The 22,899-nt window shown below is 41.1% G+C and overlaps 1 protein-coding gene across 7 annotated transcripts in view; it reads left to right on the top strand.

Annotated features, from left to right (window-relative positions):
* The window catches only part of TSC22D2 (TSC22 domain family member 2), a 153,804-nt gene extending 131,487 nt beyond the window's left edge, over window positions 1-22,317 (top strand). For 4 of the 7 annotated variants that reach the window (XM_029616123.1, XM_029616125.1, XM_029616122.1 and 1 more), the window contains 2 exons: window positions 5,268-5,319; window positions 20,642-22,317. In XM_029616123.1, the coding sequence (XP_029471983.1) occupies window positions 5,268-5,319; window positions 20,642-20,902 (313 nt within the window). In that variant the 3' untranslated portion in view covers window positions 20,903-22,317. Of the gene's footprint in view, window positions 1-5,267; window positions 5,321-20,641 lie in introns of those variants that run through there. The other 3 variants (XR_003858648.1, XR_003858650.1, XR_003858649.1) reach the window with 3 other exon arrangements.
* The last annotated feature ends 582 nt before the right edge of the window (window positions 22,318-22,899 follow it).

A 22,899-nucleotide genomic window follows, 5' to 3' on the forward strand; every position in this document is an offset into this window, starting at 1 on the left:
ACAGTAGATGGCAGTCTACTCATTTTGTCATTCACCCTTCCTTTTATTTAATCACTTTGGGTAAATGAGCATATAAAGTTCCTTTCTTAAACCAGCACTAGATTTCCCTCTCTTGGCTCCTGCCAATGTCTCCTTGTTTTTTTAACCCAAACTCTCAATCCTATTCTTATTAGTTATGTGTATTCATTATATTTGTTTTTGGTAGTTTATGTGCATAAGTACAAACTTACATGCATAAACTTCCAAAAATGAAAAGAATGGATGGATATTTTGGAATGAATAAGGGAAATTCTTCATTTGAACCAAAAACAAAATATTTTTTGATGCACATCCTGACTTCCTACCACTGCTCCTTTTATTTGACCCAAGCTTGTTTAAATACCGTGGTAGGTGATTACAGGTTCCTTCCCATGTTTTACCACTAACAGGTCGATACTGTAACGTGCGGTTGAAGATTTCCCGTCTATAACGTGCTGGGAGCGCACAATTCGGACGCGTAAGGCGATTCAGCGATACAGTCTCCAGTTTCACGCGTCTTTAGTGCTTCTTAAAACAGACGCATAACCCAATCCGCACGCAGCATGTATATGATATGTAAATGAACGAATTAGCTGTATAATGAAGGAATTAGCTATTCCCCTCCGATACTGTGACGCGTGCTCAGATTATCTCCTTTGTAACCCGCTATTTTGCCGCGTCCTTAACCTGTTAGTTTACCGCTACCCTCTACTTGGTGTTAGTGTGGTGTTCGAAAATGTAAACGGGAATAAAGTGTAAAAAAATGGTGTAAAAAAAGTGTAAAAACATTGCTTACCTGCCCTGGCCCCGTCCGGTCTCCGGTGCAGCCCCAGTCCTGTCCCCTCCTCCCGAAGCAAAAAAAAACAAAACAAAAAAGTAGCAAGGCTCGGGCCTGCTACAGTAGTCCCTTCTCCCTTCTCCTCTCCTCCCGATTTCGGCGCTTAAGGCGGCCGGGTGGGCGTGCATTCATCCAGGCAGAGGGAGCCGGTGGCGAAAGCGGCCTCCGGCTCCCTCTGCCTGGATGAATGCACGGCCCCCGCCGGCAGTGAATGAATGCCCGTGCGATTTCGGCGCTCAAGGCATGAGCACCGAAATCGCACGGGCATTCATTCACTGCCGGCGGGGGCCTTGCATTCATCCAGCGGCCCCCGCCGGCAGCGAATGAATGCCCGTGCGATTTCGGCGCTCATGCTTTGACCGCCGAAATCGCACGGGCATTCATTCGCTGCCGGCGGGGGCCGTGCATTCATCCAGGCAGAGGGGGCCGGAGGCCGCTTTCGCCGCCGGCTCCCTCTGCCTGGATGAATGCACGCCCACCCGGCCGCCTTGAGCGCCGAAATCGGGAGGAGAGGAGAAGGGAGAAGGGACTATCGTAGCAGGCCCGAGCCTTGCTACTTTTTCAGTTTTGTTTTTTTTTTTGCTTCGGGAGGAGGAGACAGGACTGGGGCTGCACCGGAGACCGGACGGGGCCAGGGCAGGTGAGCAGGGGCTGGGGGATAGTTTGCCGAGCATCGGGGAACATAACTGTCCACTTCCTGGTACCTGTCATTTCAAATGTCATTTGAAATGACAGATACCAGCGCGGCCATGAAGCGTTAGGCCCGCGAACCCAGGATACTGTATAGGCGCTCTATACAGTAAAATGGGTTGCGCGGGCCTAACGCTTGCCTAAGGCTTCGCTGCCGCGGCATGCATTTGCATGCAATTAGAAGAGAGTATAGAGCGGTAGGTGAAGAGAACTGTGCGTGCGGGGAACGAGGGTGCGCCTGACACTGCCGCACTGTTTCTACCGCGGCCTTAGAGTATCGACCTGTAAGTTTTTACAGGTTCCTTCCCATGTTTTACCACTAAGTTTTTAATAATCTAGTCAGCCACCAAAAGTAGTGAAACTATTGTCCAAAACATCCAACCATGCCTGCTCCCACCAGGTGACCCTAGCCTTCTTGGTAGCCTGACGTAGTTGTACTACCACTCATTGGCTCCTATTCTTTCCCTCTGGCTGCCTAAAGTTCTGTATGCTTGAGCCAAATGCCTTCTCTCCCTCATTTCTTCTGTTAGTCCCCAGCTGGCCTCACCACTGTGCTGTCTTTCCCCAAGCTTGTTAACATTTTCACAGTTTTGGTATCCACTACCTCTGCCAGTAGATTTTCAGCCCTCTGCCACCCTCTCAAATATTTTTTTTTTATTATGCTTCTTTTGAACTTCAGCCATTTTATTTCAAGACCCCTTATCCTTGCATTTCCTCTTCTGTGCAAAATTTAATCTTCCCATACTTTATTGAAGCCTGTCAAATATTTGAATTTCTCATAGCATCCATACCATTTTTCCTTCAAGTGCATTTTGAGTGTTTTAAACCCCTCAATAGGCTTTGCATTGCAGGCCTGGTTTCTTTGTAGTAGCCCTTTTCTGAAATGCTTTAATCCTGTCCATGCTCTTTTGAAGACATGGTCTCCAGAATGGAACATAGTGCTTATAAATGCAAACTATGTAGACAAAAGGCTTGTATATCTAACACAAGCAATCCCTATATACACCACACAGTATAATACACAACAGACTGTTAAGGATATCACTTTTCCATAAGAAAAGGGGTTTGAATTTTATTTTCTTTTTTATATATCAGACAAGTTTTTTTTTTTTTTTTTTAACCAAAAGTAGCACAATTTACACACCACACATTCTACTAGATGATATTGACATTAATGACAAGGACAAAGTAACCGTATTTTTCGCTCCATAAGACGCACCTAGGATTCAGAGAGGGAAAATTAAAAAAAAAAAAAAAAAAATGGTGTGCTAAACTGACTCTGTTCCCGGGTGACTGTGCGTCTTATAGAGCAAATTAGGGGTGCTCAAAATACAATATGGCTTCAAACTCCTCTCGTATTTAAACTCTTAACACCCCAACTATGAGGAACCTTCTTCAATAATTTGTTTTTTAAATGATTATATATGTAATTAGTATCAGAATTTTTCAGTGCAAGACACTTTCTGAAAAATCTTTGGCATGGGCCGTCCATTGCTCCTACCATGTGACAGGGGCCGACTAATGGCACCGGTAGCCCCTGTCACATAGTAAGGGCAAAGGGCCACCGGCGCCATTTTGATTACTGGCAGCCGACTGCTCAAGAGCAGGAGATCGCTCCAGGGACCCCTGCTCGACCACCAGGGACTTTTGGTAAGTCTTGGGGAGGGTAGGGGGTTGTAGTTAAATTTTTTTTTTTTTTTTTTTTTTTAATTTTCGCTCCATAAGATGCACAGACATTTTCCTCCCACTTTTGGGGGGAAAAAAAGTGGCTTATGGAGCGAAAAATACGGTATCTCCTTTTACCTGCTGCTTCTACCTTTACTTATGTAACTGACAAGGAACCAGGAAATTGTTTAGATTTTTTTTTTTAATGAGAAATATTTGCTTTTTTTGTTTCCTTCTCTACCCTTCCCTCTCTCTCTCTCCAGGCTTTCTCCCTTCTGCAACCCAGCAGATGCTTTGCTGGCATTGGCTCCTTTGCATGGCAGGGAGGGTTAGCACCTGGCTGACCTGGTGCCAAGGCTTTTTCCAGTCCTGCTTTACTAAAGCATTGACTGAGCTGTTATCTAAGATGATTACTGCTTAAATCATACTCTTGTTCCAGTTATTGTCCTAATTGATCTGTGGCTGATGGGTTTTTGCATCCCGGGTTAATTCAGCTGTGGAAAAATATTTAGAAAACTTGGGCCAACCAAAATCTTTGGGTGATGATGCAAAAAATGTTTTCCTGATTTTTTTTTTTTTTTTTTTTGTCCTTCAAACATTTTCTTGCTTTTTTTCCTTTTTGTTAGAATTTTAATATTTGCTGGTTTTTAAATGTTTTTCTCCATCTGTGCATCCCGTCCTGTGCAGGAATGGAACAGTGGCAGCGACAGCTCTCTTCAGACCTGGGATCTCTATAGTGGTTCCTGCTGGGTCTGCCCCAGGCACTAGTTTGGTTTGTTTTTTTAAGGTATCCATGTGACCTGGCATGCAGACAGTTTTTACTCTTGAAAGATTTTACCTTTTTAAGCATTGAAACTTTATTTTTCAAATCCTTGACCAGTCTTCCAGGTTTTTCTACTTCCCTTTTATTTTATTATACTTTATGGACCTGTGTATTTTCAAATTTTACTGTCATTTGCAAAGAAGCATATTTTTCTTCAAGTTTAGCAGTTATTAATAAACATATTGCATAGAGCAGAGCCTTGTACTAAGTCCTAGGCTACCACACTGATCACATTTTCTTATGAATACTAGCTTTCTCAAGGTGTAGCAGGTAGACTCTCTACAAAATAGCCACGTCTAGAAAGTGCTGTAACAATTTTCATTTTGGGACCTGAATTCAATATAAGAACAGCCAGAATTTATCTTGTTCTTTGTTTCCTGTTCAGTTTAATAATTTCCTACAAATCTTTAAATATCAAAATTTTTAAACAAGGTGGTACAAATACAAAAAAGTAGATGTTGATAAATGGGGGTGAGGTGGAAATGACAAAATGATCATGGATAAGAGTAGTGATGATGCTGGTTTCCCCAGTGAGGGTAAGCAAGAACAAAAGCTCTAAAGTCGCAAAGAACATAAACGAGTAAAAAGTCAAATATAACTGATAAACTGAAAAGATGTTCTACGTTAATTTACATCCTTTGTGAGGTACTTTTATTATTAAGCAGTTAGAGGAATGTTCATGGATGAACATAGGGAAAACATGTTTTATTGTCATTTGGAAAATAGGGTTTAATAGTTGGAATTTCAGTATGCAGAAGAATTAGAGAACATATATTCTGTTTATCAAGGGATTGTTGTATTTAAAGAATACATTTCTTTAAGGCAGCTATACTAACTGGCTTTCCTGCTGCTCAGTTCTCCTGTTCATTCCTCTGGTCGTAATCCTAGGTCGTGTTTATTATTCCGATAGATGTTACGTTTTTTTTTTTTTGGTTTTTTTTTTAAATAAAAGGTATTCACCTTTTTTGTTCTTGCTCCATCACCTGTTTTGAAAAAGCTTGTTCCCTGACTCCAGTTTTCAGTGGATCATGCTTCATTCCATACTGCATGAGAGAAGAGCACCGTATTGTACAGACATTTGAAATGGAAGCAATCAAGGAAGAGGAGCTTTCATAACCTTTCAACAATGCTCTGGTTTCTTTTGCTCAAGTTGTTGAATTGGCTAAAAGTATTTTTCTAGTATTGCAAAGTCTAATAGAAGGAAGTCTGAACTGTTTGTTTTTTCTCCCACAGTGCATCTGGTGCAAGTGTTGTAGCCATTGACAACAAAATAGAGCAAGCAATGGTAAGTGTAGAAAATAAAAACCCTCCTTTTTCTAAAAGCATTTGATGGTTTTCTAAACACATCTTAGCATTCGTTTAAGTTAAGAAAATTCAGAAGTTCTTTCCAGTAGCATATGGATAAAATGTTTGTTTTACATTGGTCTGTTTCAAATAGAGATTGTTTATCAGTCTTGAACTTGGTGCATAGTAAGGTTTGATAAGCTGATGTAAATGTAAACTTCCATCTCCCTGGAGGAACTAAATTTTTTGGAGCCTGGTTCAGTTAAAAGAAACTTAATTTGGTTTTCCATTTCATTCCAACAAAACTTCCTTCTTGTATTGCCAGTTCAAAGTCTTGGCTTGGAGCCAGTGTAGTAGTAAACTGTGTGGATGAAATTCCTAGGTTCATCTGCAGCATGTGCTTAGTCAAATTCTGGTGGATAGATTAAAGGGAAAAAAGTTTAATGGAACCAGTAGAGTACTTATGTGTGATATATTAAACTCCATATAGAAATAACATGCTCAACACATTTTATGCCAGTTCAAGTTTACTGTGCTACATAATTTAAAAAATATTTGCCACAGAGCTGCTGTAGGAGATGAGGGGGAGCTGTGCCTAGAACAAAGCAGAATCTGTTCATCAAAAAGTGCAACTTACTCTTCAGTTGAGAGGCAGTGGATAGAAATTAAACAGGAGAAGATACTTTATCTGCTTTCCCAGCATTAGTCTCTTCGTAAAGTAGGATTATTTAATTTTAAATTATTTTACATTACGAAATTAGCTTTCCCATCCTTTTTGATGTCTGGGTATTTTATTTATGAACTTTTATTTAGCGACATTTGTAGAACATATCACGCCGGTTTACAATGAACTGAAAGGAAAATTACAATGAACGGGGGGGGGGGGGGGAGAGGGGCAGGCAAGAAAGGAAAGAGGGGGGACAGGAGAAAGAACTAAAAGATGGAAAATAAAGGACAGGCAGAAGGAGAGAACCATCATAAACTGAGTACAACAGGAACTATATTCTTTCATATTTTACTTTTTTCTAGTTTTGTCATCTTCTCTTCTCTGACCTTGTCATTTCTTTTCCTAAAGATGCATTTTCTCTTTCTTGCTCCCACCCCTGTACTTTTTAACTTGCTTCCCACACTCTTCCTCAGTTTCTATCCTTTTTGATCACTCCTGCAGTTTTCCCTCTCTAATTTCTCAGCTGTCACCTAATTGCATCTGTCTACTTTATCTTGTAACCTCACTCAACATCTCATCCCTCCCACTTTTCCCTTTCTCTGCCCCTCCCTACCCCATATCCCATTACTTAGCCTCATCCACAATTCTGCCTCCTTCTCCACCATCCTCTTTTTCTCCCAGACTGATCAAGGCCAGTCCTCTGCTGCTCCTTTCCCAGCTGGCAGGAGAAAGAGAGTGGGTGCTTCATTGCAGATCTGCTTCCTCCTGCTGCCTGGGCCAGACTTACGGTTAGACCATGAAGGACCATGTAACATGGTGCTGCTCAAAGCTCCATTTGGGCCCAGTTGGTGGAAGGAGGTAGATGCTGCATGAAGTGCTACAGTTCTCCTGCTGCTGGTGAGATGAACCCAGCTAGCCATCGATCCCTTCAGGCTTCCCACAGTTTACAAGGGTTTTCTGCTCAGACTGGGGAATTGGGTGGTAAAAGTTAATTTTTGCAGCCCTTTCCACAGTAACAGAATCATGGGAGACCAGGACCCCCCAGTTTGTAGGATTCTTATAAACAGACTGAACTTCTGTTCAGAAGATAATTGACTTGACTTTCTTTTCTGTGTCCTTTTTTTTTTTAAGGATGACCTCAGATTATAATTTGCATTCTACAGTTGTTATAATCCATGTTTACACTCCAGTTCTGAACTTCCTTGATGATCAGTTTCTGTTGGCCTTCCCAGTTTTTCAGCAGTTGTTTAGTTTTCTTTACAGCCAGCATATGAGTCAAGTGGTCTTTTTCTGCGGTAATCTACTATGTAACAGATATTTGACCTTTTAAAGAAAACATATATACATTTAAGTGTTAAGGGTGACAGTTTGAGAGCTATTGTTGCTCTTTAAAGCTTTGCCTGGCTTTTATATATCACATTTTTAAAATGCTGAACTAATACTCAAGAATAGTATTAGTGTGACTGAGGATTAGCAAAACCAAGGTTGAGTCAAAGATTGCGAGCCACTGATTACATAGTGTTTGACAATCTGCCCTTTCTACAGTCCTAGGATTACAGGAAGGACTTATTGACAGTTAAGGAAAATGGTAGAGGTGGGCCTGACCTGGGTAGCAACCTTTTATTACACTTGTACTGAAAGACTATACACTGGCTCTGTTGAAGTGAGGAAATATTGGGGCTTTATTCATATATATATTTCTTTCCTTTAATTTAGCAGTTAAACTTTCAAAGGGTGGCAACCATTTATTTTTTTACCATTAGCCTCTGATGATTTTCATGTGCTGCAACTTGGAAGGCTGCAGGAAATATTCCAAGGGCGATGCGTAGCTTTAATTGATTTTTTTTTTCTCTCTCCAATCTCCTCAACACAGACACTTGACTTTAGGAATATTTAAGTAGATTTAAACAAGATGATAAAAATATATTAAAAAAACTTAAGAATTATACCATAAGCATTTTCTCACTGAGCTATGCATTTTCATTTTTTAGGAAACATTTATGCAAGACAGGTAACTGACTGTCCACTCCATAATCATATGTAAAATATGCAGGAATCCTTAACCCACAACTTCTGGACTTTCTGGAAATTTATATTCTTAAAAGTGCTCTTAATGGAAAATATTTTGGGGAAATTATGGAAAAATTTTAATAAATTGTGCTTTTTTTGTGTGTGTGTAAATATGGAGAAAGTATGTAGCAATTACATGTCACAGGTGGCTATGATTTTTCTCTCTTGTATAATTCTTCTCAATTCCATCCATTGGCAAAATAACTCCCTCCTATGTGATATGCAATACTTTTTCTCTTAACATTGCCTGTTGTCCCCACAGGCTTTGCCAAAGGGAATGTTTTATTTCTAAATAATTTTCTCTAAGGGTTGTGAGTTTAGTTCTCAGTTTCCTGCACCAGTTGTAGAATTTGGCAAACTGTCCAGTCATCCTTCTCTCGGCCGCTGCAATGGTAGTGGTCTTGTCTGTGCATTTTTACTGGATTATATGTGCCATGGAGCAGGGACTCTTGTGCATACTGTTCATTGTGAGAGATTTCATTTTGACCTTCCTGCTGCCAGTGCATAGCCCAAAAGGTACAGGGAAGGAAAGAGGAAGATGGGCAGAGAAGGGAAAAAAGAAAATTTGAGAGGAGGCAACAGCAAGAAATCAATTGAAAGAGAATGAAGATTGAGGGTCAGAATAGTGAGTGACAAGGGAGGAAGGGAAGGCATGAGGAGGAGGGTACCTTTGAATGGAGAAGAGGCTGCCATGTAAGTTTGGGTGTAATGGGGTAGATGGGCAAAGAAAGAAATAAGGAAATGGAAGAAAACACAGAAGAAAAGATGAGACTAAAATAGAGAAACACATAATGGAACCGGAACAAAAGAAATAATTCAGAGGCAACAAGAAAGTTGTGACAGCTGTTTAAGTACTGTTAAATAATTTTAATAGTAGATACTTTAATTAAAACTGTATTTTTGGCCATATCAAGAAATTGAGTACATGGAAATCAAACTGTGCTGCAGTGTTTTCTTAGCATTCAGAAATGGGTTATAAAGATGGAGACAGAGCAAAGCCGACGTCACGGTATATATATACCCCTGCACTGACAGCCTGCCAGTATTCTCCGTCTCCAGCAGATGGTAGATGTGTATCTCCCTACTAGGGATTGCTTAAAAAAAAAAAGAGAAGAAGGAAATTAATTAGCCTCACTCTCCTGTGGTGATACCTTATGGTCCCTCACTCAGTTGAGTTTTCCAGAGGTGATATCTGCAGATCCCTCCCTCAGTAGAGTGCCTCCGTTCAGTAGCTGGTTTTCCGGCATGGACTTAACTGTAGAGAGAAAAACAGCTGAGAGGCTAGCAGGTGCAGGAAGCCGAGCACAGTGGTGAAGGCCTTCGATCCCTCCCCCCCCCCCCCCCCCCCCCCAATAAGAGGCCAACTCTATACTCAGCCAGGTTGGGCTGAGCTCAGATAAAGAGTAAATATTACCCAAAAAAAATGAAGAATTCCATTCCCCTTCTAGTCCCCAAGCCTCGGCACACCAGTCTGACATCCGTTCCTGCCTCCGGGAGAGCTTGGGGAGTTTTGGCAGGTTGAGCAGCCTTTTGACTAGGCCCTGCTCTCAGACTTTGCTCAGACGCCATGTACTAGGCCGTGGCGGCATTCGCGCACTTTTCTACGTTTTAAGTCTGGCATGAAACTGTCTGGTTTGTGCTTTAGCGCCCAGGTGGGCACCTACCCGAACCTCATATTGGGCACCTAAATTTTGGGCATCCTTAGTGTGCACTTATTGGACAGAACTTGTTTTTGGGTGCCCTGTCCAGGCTCATTTGTGCGGGTGCACAATTGGGTGCACAATTGTCAGACGCCTTTGGGAGCATGCTATTAGTAGGTGTGGTACCAGTAACAAGCCTAAGCACCTTACCCTTTGTGCTGCTTGCCATATTCGGGCATCTCAGGCTGGCGTCCCCTTTAACTTGTCAGCGCTGCTTGGAGGCTCAGTGTTGTCTCCGGTTGATTTTGCTGAGCCCGGCCCTTCCCAACATGATGTGGGAATGGGACCAGAGGGGGACCTGTCAGAGGTTTCACCTGGTTTTGGTGATTCCTTAACTGGTTTGTCAGCAGGGAATGAAACTCAATGGGTACAAGACCAATGCCTCCTGGTTTTGGTATGGATCCTTCTGCCCTTCTTGGGTGGAATTTTTTCAAGGACTGCAATCCTTTCTTCAAGCACAATCTGTGGAGCTGGCCAAACCTAAGAGTTCAGGATCACAGACACTGGATCTCTGCACACCTGGTGCCACAGGTAAGCGTCAAGAGTACATCTAGACCTGCTGACGGACATGCTGATAGGGAACTCTTATGGTATGGATGATGAAGGCGATCCTTACTCCCTGGAGGATGGGGAAATTCCTCTGGGGTTGGAGCCATATAGAACAATGTTGCGTTTCTTTCATAGAGATGAGTTGCCAGCTCCTATCTCCCAGACACTGAAGATGCTAGGGGTGCCGGGTGCTGATTCCATGTCTGAGCCAAAAAAGAATCCCTTTTTAGTTTCTTTGCATAAAGCATCATGTTTCTTCCCTATTATGGATGCTATTCAAGAATAGATTGATCTTGACTGAGGCGTCCTGGAAGCTAAATTTTAAAGGGGGATGAACCTTAGAAGTACTGTACCCCCTGGATTCGGCAGTGAGAGTAGTTGCGACTATCCCTGTCGAAGGGGGAGCGGCATTGAAGGAAGCACAGGATAGGAGAATTGAGGCTATCCTGAACATGCCTTTGAGGCGGCAATAAATTAGCTGTTACCCTCTTGTTGCTTCCTAGTGACTTGCTCTTGCTTGCTTCTCTCTCAGGAAGTTGATGAGTCTGGTTTGAATTCCAGGGCTGTGATGGAACCAGTAGCCTCCTTTATTGGCAGTTACAGGCTGCAACCTGATCCACACTTCTGCCAGAGTGATGGCTTCGGTATTAGTGGCCAGGCGTCAGCTTTGGTGGAGGAATTGGTCAGCCGATACAATTTCGAAATCTTACAAAATTGCATTTTAAAAGATCACTCTTGTTTGGGAGTGAGTTGGAAAAAATGGCCAATAAGTGGGGAGAGTCCCTAGTTCTTCGGTTATCAGAGGATAAAAAGCAGGTGCCGTGCTTGTTCAGCACAAGAGGTCATGCTAAGGGTTTCATATGTTTTCAACCCTACAGAGGAGAGGCTTCTCGGAGGGTTGTACCTTTGGGTAGGTCTCGGTCCTTTGTCTCAGGCATCCCAGATGGGGGCGCAGGCTCGAGTGGCGGTGCCCTCCAACTCCTCAATGAGGGTGTGCCGATCCACCCCCGAGAACAGGAGACAGGGGGTCGCTTTTTTTTTTTAATCTTGAGGTGGGTCGAAATCACGTCAGACTAGTGGTTCAGGAAGTGATAAGAGACTGTTATGCTCTGGAGTTTCTCAATGCTCCTCGAGACATTTTCATGGTGTCTCCCTGCAGCTCTCCACAGAAGAGACAGGCAGTATACGTTGTCAAGGCTCCTCAGCCTGTGGGCTGCGATCCAGTGCCCATGTCACAAGAAAACACAGGCTGATGTTACTTACTTCATTGTACCCAAGAAGGAGGGCTCCTTTCACCCCATCCTGGATTTCAAGGGAGTCAACCATCTTTTGCGAGTGACTCATTTCCACATGAAAGCCTTACGCTTGGTGATAATGGCAGTACAGTCAGGGGGGTTTTTCTCTGCATTTTGAGCACTACTCTGGTTTGGCCACCCTGCCCAGAACCTTCTCCAAGGTCAAGGTGGTGGTAGCAGCAGTGCTGAGAGGATGGCATTCTGGTCCATCCGTACCTAGACGATTGACTAATTTGGGCCAAGAGCATGAAAGAGTCTCACCCAAGGTTATCTCCTTGCTACAGAAACTAGATTGGATGGTGAACTTGGGCAAGAGCAATCTGCAGCCATCCCAGATACTGAAGTATCTGTGTTCATTTCAACACAAAGCAAGGCAGAGTTTTCCTGCTGGAGATCCGCATTCAGAAACTGATGGCGCAGGTGCGACTATTGGCAGAAACAATATGTCTGACAGTATGGTCTTATCTACAGGAGCCACCCTAGAGGTGGTTTGGTGGGCAAGTGTGCATATGCGTCCTCTTCAGTGCACACTGTTTGCATTTTGGAGTCTACAGTCTCAGGACTACTCAATACAGCTTCAGTTACTGGTGGAGATCAGCATACGACTGCAGTGGTAGTTGCAAGTGGATCATCTAAGGAAGTGTATTCCCCTATGAATACCGGACTGGCTAGTACTCACGACGGATGCGACCTCCTGGGTTTGGGGGCTCACCATCAGACGTTGACAGCGCAGGGGCACTGGAGGACGGAGGAGTCTCTCTGGAGCATAAATCGGCTAGAAGCCTGTGCCGTTTGGTTGGCATGCTTGCAATTCGTCGACCACTTGCAGGGTCAAGTAGTCCGAATGATATCTGACAGTGTGACGATGGTGGCTTACATCAATCGCCAGGGAGGAACCAAGAGCCAGCAAGTGTTGCAGGAAATAGCCCAACTCATGGAATGGGTGGAAGTACATCTTCAGGAGTTCTCAGCCTCACACATTGCAGGAAAAGAGAATGTAAGAGCCAACTTTCTTAGCAGACAGTCTGGATCCAGGAGAATGGGAACTGTTAAACGAAGCATTCCAGCTTATAGTGGGCCACTGGGGCCTCCCGTTTCTAGATTTCCTGGCGACATCACACAATTCCTCGCTGTTTCAGCCTCAGGAGAGATCTGAAGTGTTTGGGCATCGATGCCCTCATGCAGGAGAGGCCAGAAGGCAAGCTTCTATATGCCTTTTCCTTGTGGCCATGTTGGATAATGATTGGAAGATCGAGAGAGAGACAGGTTTGGTGCCTCTGGTGCTGCCAAATTGGCCCAGGAGGCCATAATATGAAGATCTGCAGAGGCTCTTGGTGAACTGTCCTCTCAGATTACTGGTCCATAGGGATCTGCTATGGCAGGAGCCTATTCTTCATGAAAATCGGACTCTATTTCGTCTTACAATATGGCCCTTGAGAGGGCTCAGTTATTCCACTGCTGTGATTTCCACCTTGCTTTGAGCACAAAAGTTCTCCACTTTTAGCCTATGTTTGAGTTTGGCAAGTGTTTGAGGCTTGGTGTGAGGAATGAAGGGTTCGTCCTTTTTCGGTTAAGATCCCACCTTTCGACCACTGCGTAGCCTCTCCTTGAGGTTGGTTACTTGAAGACTGCGTCCTGCGAGTAGAGTTTCCAAACTGCAGACTGTCTTGCCGGGAACCATTCCTGCAAGTACCTCCAGAGGTGGGCCAGCTGCAAACTTTTCTGTCCTTTTTGCCGAAGGTGGTCTCGAATTTTCACTTGAATCAATCAATTTCCCTGCCCACACTGGACGGAGAGAAATGTGGTGAATATAGTCTGTTACAGACCTTGAATGTCAAGCAGCATATGAGATATTTGGAGGCTTCTAAACCTCTCAGGAAGATGGACCAGCTATTTATACTCCACAGTGGGGGTAAACAGGTTGAGCTGGGGTCGTGGACTATGATAGCCTGCTGGATTAAGGAAGTTATCACAACAGTGTATGTGGATGCTGAGCAGCCATTACCTAATCAGGTTAGGGGTCAATCCACTAGGGATCAGACAGAGTCATTGGCAAAGATTAGATTATCTCCCATCGATTTGCCGAGCTGAGATGTGGTTCTCCTTACACACCTTTTCCAGGCATTGCTGCCTGGATGTGCAGGCCTAGGAAGGCGCAGCCTTTTCACGTGTGGTGTTGATTGGACCGTGAGTAGCCTCCTGCCCTTTTCAGGAGTAGCTTTGGTACATCTTGGTGGTCGTGGATTAACCTGTGTGAATGCTAAGAGAGGAGAAACTACTACGTACCGATTTCCTTTTCTTTAATGAAGACAGGTTAATCCACCTTCTCGCTCTTGGCTGCTGGATGGTGGTGCTGTTGTCCTCCTGAGTGGCTGCATTTCCAGGGATTACTTATTAGATCCAGTCCCTAGATTAGTGATATTACGCTCCTTGTCTGAGCTCAGTTTTCCTATTAATGGAATGCTTGAACGGTTGTCTGTTAATTATGATCATGTATTGTTTAGTTGTCCACAATTGGCTTTTGCAGAGAATACTGGCGGGCTGATGTCAGTTTAAGGGTATATATACCTTGACGTCAGTTTCGCTCAGTCTCTATCTGCTGGTAGAGGTGTATAACCCACTGGTTGTGGATTAACCTGTCTTTGTTAAAGAAAAGAATTATCAAGTAGTAATTTCTCTTTTCTAGCCCTCATAATCTACCTCAGCTGCTGCAAGACACCAAGGCTAAAATCCAGTGAATAGTAACGCTGTCAATATGCAGATTTTCAAGTCAAAAGTAGAATTAATTATAAAGTTTTCTTTTTTTTTTTTTTTACTGCAAAGGCCTGGAGAAATGTTTCCTAGTGTATCTTGCATCTCACAAATGTATTAAGATAGTGTTAAGTTTTGCTTGGCTGTAATGCTGTTGTGGTAAATACATAGCAGATATACCCTGGTGGAGTGAAATAAAATGCTTTGTTTTGATTACAATAAAATACATTCTCTACAGAGGTCATAGATTAACTTTTTATTTCTTCACATGAAACTTAAAATGAATGAAACTTGGCTAGGATAACTGTACCCCAATGCTTAACATAGGTCAGGGTACAAAATTACCCCAATAGAAAAATCTCAATGTTTTATTTATTTATTTATTTAGCATTTTTATATACCGACTTTCCAATAACAGAATTACTGATCAATTCGGTTTACATTTTAACAGAACAATAACATTGACAAGTAAATGTCTTACAAAGAACAGGTCGATATAACTTGGATAAGTAAATATGGGGTTAACCAGTAAAGATACATTGCCTAATATAGGTATAAGTAAAAGATACAGTGCCTAATGTAGGTTAAATAAACAGTTGCTAATTATAAGGGGAGGCCTAAGTTAAATAAACAGTTGCTAATTATAAGACTAGGTTATGTCTTCGACTGCCATAGATTAAGTGAGTTCTATAGATGATCTAAATAGCTCTCAGGTGGGTAATCATTGGCCGAGATGTTCCACAGGAAGCTGTTATGGGAAAGCTTGGTTGAACAACCAAGTCTTGAGTCTTTTTTTAAATGTAGATGAGCATTGCACTGCTCTGAGATCTGGTGGGAGAGAGTTCCAGATTTTGGGGCCCGCTGTAGAGAAGGCTCTTTTGCTTAATGCTGACTTCATCGGTAGTGTATGTAGGTTGTTTTTATAGGCTTGTCTTACTGGTCTGGAGGAGGTGTGGAATCGGAGAGGGATTTTGAGCTCGAGTGGTGCCAAATTGTGTAGAGCCTTGTGGGTTATTGAGAGCACTTTGAATAGTATTCTGAATTTCACGGGTAGCCAGTGTAGGGTTTTCAAAATAGGTGATATGTGGTCTCTTTTATTGGACTTGGTTAAGATCCTTGCTGCTGCGTTTTGCAGCATCTGTAGGGGTTTTATGGCGTTAGCGGGGAGGCCTAGTAGAAGCGAGTTGCAATAATCTATTTTAGTGAGAATGATAGCTTGCAGCACTAAACGGAAATCTTGGAAATGGAGGAGAGGTCTCAACCTTTTCAAAACTTGTAATTTGAAGAATCCATCCTTTACGATATTATTTATGAGAGATCTGTAATTCATTTGATTATCAAGGATAACCCCTAGATTTCTGACTTGTGTGGACATTGTTAATTGAGAAGACAAGATGGTACTGGGATGTGTGTGGGTTCCGTCTTGGGAGATGAGTAGGTATTCTGTTTTGCTTTGATTTAGAATCAGATTGAGGCTCGTGAGCAAGTTGTTGATGGCTAGTTGGCAAGAGTTCCAGAAGTCCAGGGTTTTTTGGAGAGATTCAGTGATAGGAATCATTATCTGCACATCGTCTGCGTATAAGTAGTGTATGAGATTTAGATTAATGAGGAGCTGGCAGAGTGGTAGAAGGTATATATTGAATAAGGTTGGAGAAAGTGACGAGCCTTGAGGGACTCCTAAGGTGCAGGTGACTGGTTGCGAAACTTCCTTGTTGACCTTGACCTTGTACTGTGGGTAATTTAATACCCCAGGTACTTCTGAGTTCATAGGAAGGAAACTGTTAATTGTAATTCATTTTCCTGGGTTTTAGATTTTGTCAGGAAGTGAGGAACATTCTGGGGAAGGGGGAACCTATTCTGATGTGATGAGCTCCACCTTAATCAGATCCAGGCTGCTGGCACTAACATTTATAAAGGCAATAGAGTAGCTTTTAAACTAGACCATGGGGGAAAGTAGACAGTCACTCAAAAATGCGTTGTTTATAGAAATGTCTTCCAAAGATACTTGCAAAGCAGGACAATTAGAATATACCAGTAGAGAGGTTGTGTTTAAGACTGGATTAGCCCAGAACAGTGTAGCCAGAGCACCCACATATGGTATGACTCTAAACTGCCTGTATAATTTACTAACAAGCAGATTGTGAATACAAAGAGAAATGAAAGTACAGATAAAAAGAAACAAAACATTTAAGATGTCTGTGTGCAAATACCAGAAGTCTGAATTGTAAAATTGGTGAGTTAGACTGTTTGGCATTATATAAGGCAATAGACATGGGTGTTTCAAAGATGTGATGTAAGGAGAAGAACCAATGAGACACTGATACAGGGTATACATTATATCAATGTGATTGATAGGGCAGATCAAATTGGTGGAGGGGATGGCACTGTATATAAATTATGAAGTAGTCAAACATGATAATTCTGCAGGAAACAAAATGCACTGTGGAATCTGTATAGATAAAAATTCCATGTGTGACTGATAGGAGTATATCAGTGGGTTTATACTACCAGCCACCTCGCAAAGATGAAGAAACAGACTATGAAATGCTAGCTGAAATCTAAAACAAGATGTGGCAACATAACGGGGGATTTCATTTACCCCCGTGTTGGATTGGGTCAGTGTTTCATTGGGATATTCTGGAGAGCTGGTTTTTCTAGGGGCCATAAATAGCTGCTTCATGGAGCAGCTGGTCCTAGAACTGACAAGAGGGGTAGCCACTTTCAATCTAGTTCTCAGTGGAACACAGTCTGGTATGAGGGATTACTGTGGTGAGGTCGCTAAACAATAGCAATCATAATGCAATTAAGTTTTCCATTATCAATGGAGGAGAGAACATTAAGTAAAACTACAGTAGCATATAACTTTTAAAAGAGACTATGATACAATGAGGACATTTAGAATAAAACTAAAAGTGGTTGCAAGGGTTATGTTTGTGAGTTGTGGATGTTGTTTAAAAATACCATATTGGAGCCCAGATAAAATGTATTCCATGCATTAAAAAAGGTAGAATGGAGACAGTTAAATTAAGAGCCTCATTCAAAAAATGGAAAGCAGACCCAAATGATGAAAATAGGCAAGAGCATAAACACTTTAGGTTTAAAACAGCAGTTAGGCCAAGAGACACTTTGGAAAAAGCTTGCCAGTGAAGCAAAACTAATAAACTTTTTCAAGTACGTTTGAAGCACCTGTAGATGACCAAGGGGCAAAAGAGGTGCTCAGTGAGGAAAGGAAATAGCAGAAAAACTGAATTTTTTTCCGGTCTTTATGGAGAAGGATGTTGGGAACAATCCCACCCACACCTGAATACATTCTTTACTGGTGGAGATTGAGTAACTAAGACAAATGGAGGATGTAACAAATCACCAGGAGCGGATGGCATCCACCCCAGAGTTCTTAAAAAAGAAGACTGGAAGGTGGCCTATGTAACATTGATTTTTAAGGGTGGCTCCAGGGTTGATCTGGTAAACTATATAGACTGAACCTAAAATTAGTGCTGGGCAAAATGATAGAAGCATTCTTAAAAACAAAATCATTGGCCTTATAGACCTGGCTTAATAGGAAATAATTAACATAGTTTTAACAAGGGGAAGTTTTATCTTACCAATCTTTTAGAACTTTTTGAACATGTAAATAAACATGTAGATAAAGTTGAGCTAGTTGATATAATGCATTTGGATTTTCAGAAGGCATTTGACAAATTCCCTCATGAGACTTTTCAGGAAATGGCAGTCATGGGATAGGAGGCAGTGTCCTATTGTGGATTGGTAACTGGTTAAAAGGTCAGAAACAGAAGTTAGGACTAAATGGTTTTTCAAATGGAAAAAGGTCATTAGTGTACTACCGTAGGGATCTGAACTGGAACCTATGCTGTTTAACATATTCATAAATGATCTACAAAAGGAATGAGTGAGATGATAAATTTTGCAGATCAAATTTGTTAAAACAGCAAATTGCAAAGAACTGTAGAGAGGCTTGGAGACTAGACAACTGAATGGCAGATGAAATTTAATGTAAAATTGTGCAGTGTGTAGCACATAGGGAAAAATAATCCCGATGACTATCCAGGAAAAGAACCTTGGAGTACTTGTGGACAGTGCATTGAAATCTTCAGCTAGTGCGCAGCAGCTGTCAAAAAGGCAAATAGAATGAAGAAATGCAGAATAAAATGGAAAATATATTCTCTGAATTAAGCCATGGTACAACCTTGAGTACTGTGTGCAGTTCTGGTTGCCTCAGCTAGAAAAGGTGTGGAGGGGATAGAATATCTCTCCTATTATATGAGGGCACTTGGGCTAGGGCTTTTCAGTTTGGAAAAGAGACAGCTTAGTAGGGACATAATAAAATTTTATAAAATCATGAGTGGGGTGCAACGAGTAAGTAAAGGGCGGTTATTTACCTTTTCAGGTAATACAGGTAATTTCAGGTAATACAACTTTGTATAAAACCATTATACATATCAATTTATTGCCAGAATCCCTTGTACATATCTTATCCCCATGTGTCTGTCCTCACCCTCCCCCCGCCCCCCCCTTTGTCATGACTACCCCTACCCCTCCCTCCCTAAGTTATTTAGTTTCTTGCTCTGTTTCTGCATTAGCTTCTTGCTCTGTTACTGCATTTATGTTACATACTGTTATTTGTAAAGGCTTCTGCCTATATATCTTATGGTTGTAAGTTACTTGTAAACCGGCACGATGTGCAAACGGCTGTCGGTATATAAAATTAAATAAATAAAATAAATACTAAAACAAAGGGACACTCCATGCAACTAAAAACCAACAAATTGAAAATAAATTGTAGAAAGTACTTTCACTCAGCTGTGGAATCTGTTGCCAGAGGATGCAATGAATGCAGCTGGTATACCGATGTTTAAAAATAGGTTTGGACAGGTTCCTGGAGGAAAAGTCCATAATATATTCTGAACCAGGTAGATTAAAGATAGCTATTGCTATTCCTGGGACTGAATAACAGGAGTTATAACTACTTTGAGATCTGCCAGGTATTTGCGACCTGGATTGGTCGCTGGCTGAGAGAGAATGCTGGGCTTGATGGACCTTGATCTGACCCAGCATGGATATGTTCTTATGGTGACAGTGTCCTAAATAGGCAAAACGGCAGGGCCACTGACTTTTGAGATTTTAAATTAAAGTTGCATCTAGGGTAGGAAATTGCCCTATACAGCTAGTGAAGGTTAAATCAACTGTGGCATATTTCATACTGGTATGTTGACTATCTGAGCTGTTAATTTATACTTGGAAATAGGCACACTTCATGAAGATGGATTTATTCCTCTGAATGTCCTTGAGAAATATAAAAGTTGAAAATTATTGAAGAAAATTATTTATTTCACACTTTAAAAACAAAGCACTTTACCCTGCCAATGGCAGTTTGACTGGGAAACAAGAGGGTAGAGTTTAAAAATATAATTTCTGGGTTTTTAATTAATAAATTCCTATTTGTCTAGGCAGTATGTAACCAGTATCATTTAAAGTCTCAGGTGGTGGTGACAGCAACAGTTTCAGAATTCAAGAAAACCTAGGATAAGTACAAACGATCCTTAGTAGTAAGGAAGTGAAGGTAAAGTCAGGAGTGCGGTAGGTCCTACAGTATTGCAACAGGAAAGGAAGATGGTTACAGTAGATGAGTCTCTGTCAGCAAATTTTTAGGAAGCTGGTACTGTTGCAGCCATCCCCAGCTAAGATCCTTATTCAACAAAGATTTTTTTCCATAGGCATGGAATGGGGAAAAAGTGTGTTTTAAATAAGGCACTAATTGTCAAGTATCTCCTTCCCTTCTTGCTGTGCCGCAGGGAAAGAAGTTTATTTATTTAAACATTTTTATATACCGGCATTAGTTGTGGACATCATGCCGGTTTACAGTAAACGGGTTAAGCTTGGAAATTACATTTTAACAGGAAGTTGTTAAAATGTAATTTTACATTTTACATTTTAACAGGAAGTTGAAGCCGAAGCTGCTGTTGTGACTGACAGCCAGTAGCATCTTAGAAGTTTTAGATGCTGTCAGCCTTCTTACAAATCCAGGTTTAGCTGATAGGGTTTCTGACCATTTTTGGGGGGAAGGATGTGGTGATTGCTTTATGGTAGTTGTCGGAAGGATGGTGCCCCAGGACTTACTGTTCTTGCATTCTTTTTCTTTGGAATACGGACATGTTGAGATCTTTTTATACAGTTTAGAAGTAATTGTCACAATTTTCTCAAACTATAAATTATATCGACACATTATGAACATGGTGTTTTACACATCTAACTTTGTTATGGTATTATTCCCAGGATCTGGTGAAAAGCCATTTGATGTATGCAGTCCGAGAGGAAGTGGAAGTCCTGAAGGAACAAATAAAAGAATTGATTGAGAGAAACTGTACACTTGAACGAGAAAATGCACTATTAAAATCTCTGGCAAACAGCGAGCAGTTATCTCAGCTCCCAGCCCAACAGACCACCCCCAGTAGTACGTCACAGCAGCCGACCGTGATAGCACAGCCACCGCAGACAGCGCCACCTCCACAACAGCCGAATGTCTCGTCAGCATAAAGCTTTTTGCCACCTTCTGGAGAAAAAAAAAAAAGCAAAACAAAACTGAAAGCAGTCTGTCCTTGTGTGCCACTGGTATTCTTTCCACTTTATATGAAAGCAAGTAGCCATGCTTCTGTTGTGTGTTTTGGCCTTTTCAGTATTAGACAATCATTTGACGAGAGCTTTCCCTCACTTTGAGATGTCATGCGGTGCAGCTGATGTCCATTACATGCCATCAATGCACAAGGGGGAGGGGGTAGTAGAAGGGGTTGCTGTCAATGAAAGAAAAGTCTGTGTTCAGGTGCACTTGAGGGGGAGGAGGGGCCCTATAAAATTTTTTGGCGCCTCTCCGAGGGTTTCCATTACCAGTGGTTTACTTTTCAGCCTTGCAATGTCATATGTGATTAAAGTAACAATTGATCTGATCTCAAGAGCCACCATACTTCAGTTCTAATAACATTTTCCTCCGCTAGTTTCATTTATTTTGTGTTTATTTATTACAGGGCTGCTATTTCATAATGTGTATGAACAATGTCACAGAACTTCAGGTTTTTTTTCTTTCTTTTTTTTTTTTTTTTGGAGAATAAATGTAAGTATATCAGTAAAGGAATTGATAGGACGGGATTGCATTTAGTAGGTAAAACGTTTAGGCAATAATTGAACAAAAGTATCCTGGTATATTTCTAACACTAATGGCATTTTACCTTTGGTATTTATTTACAGTAGTTGAGGCCCAATTTGATTGTAAATTTTGTATAGTGTAAGTATGAAACCATAGAGCATCTGTACAGTAGTCACCAGTTGTGATATGATATAAAAAAAATAAAAATTGGGCTATTTTGATGAAGAAAATTTTGCTCATTTGTTCCTATTTTGATTGAGATTGCCATGATTCCTCTGCTTTTGAACATTTAAGTGACTTTTTTTGGGGAATGGGAATAAAAAAAAAAAGCTGTGAAATTGTTCAACCTACTTTGTAACCAAAGAAGCAAAGCTGTGTAATTGAATTATTTTTTTTATTTCATAATGCACATTCTGTATGTATTTTTATTTAGTGTTCTCTCATTCACCATTGTCCTTGCTGTTTTGCATGAGCTGCATGATCTGTAATCTTTGAACCACTTTCGTACCTCATGTTTTTATCCAGCACTCTTATTGTACAATGTAATAGTTTGTGAACTGTCAAATAAAAAGAATGAACAACTAGTCTTGGTGGAACTGAGCTAGTGTACTACACACTAGTCGGTTAAAATAAAAAAAATATATATATATGAAGTGAGCCATCTTTTTGTTCATTTAAAATGGTGTTTTGAATTTCATATGCAAAAAAACGTTTTGTTACATTGCAGATTTTAATGTATTTAATAAATGCAACATGCAGATTAAGTGCAGTGTATATGGAGTATTTAAATTAAAAAAAAAATTGTACATTTCATAAATAGTTTTCATTTTGTGTATACTAACACGTGTCAGAAATTAATGAATAAATATATATTTTAACACTTTCTGAAATTAAATAACAGTTTGTTGAAATACTTGACTCAGTAATGTGTTAAATATAACTTTATATCAATATAACTTAAGATTTTATATTATTCTTTTTTCAGTTAGTTACTGCAAATGTTTGCATGCATATTTTAAACTTGATTTGTGCTGACATTCCATAATTAGAAACACAGACCTTTTAATCTCTTTACCAAAGCAAACCATAAACTGTTCAGTAGTTCTGCACATGGGTCCCAAGTTCCCCCTTTGTGCGGACTTGCTATAAATTGGCAGTGGCATCTTGAGTGCCAGTACTCAACTTCTGTATAATACTGCAGTTATTTTACTAAAGAAACATGACATGTTAGAGAGAATTTTTTGAAGGGGTCAAGTTCAGCAATGTTCCCAACCTCTAAGTGCTTGCTGCGCAATGTTTCTGACTATATAGAAAATTTTTCCAAGCAATTTTATGAAAGCAGTCACCTGCCAGGTAGATTCACGGACAGTGCCACTGTCCGTAATGGTCAGAT

The sequence above is a fragment of the Rhinatrema bivittatum genome, chromosome 9 (genome assembly GCF_901001135.1).
Source record: "Rhinatrema bivittatum chromosome 9, aRhiBiv1.1, whole genome shotgun sequence".
In the NCBI taxonomy this organism is placed as follows: domain Eukaryota; kingdom Metazoa; phylum Chordata; class Amphibia; order Gymnophiona; family Rhinatrematidae; genus Rhinatrema; species Rhinatrema bivittatum.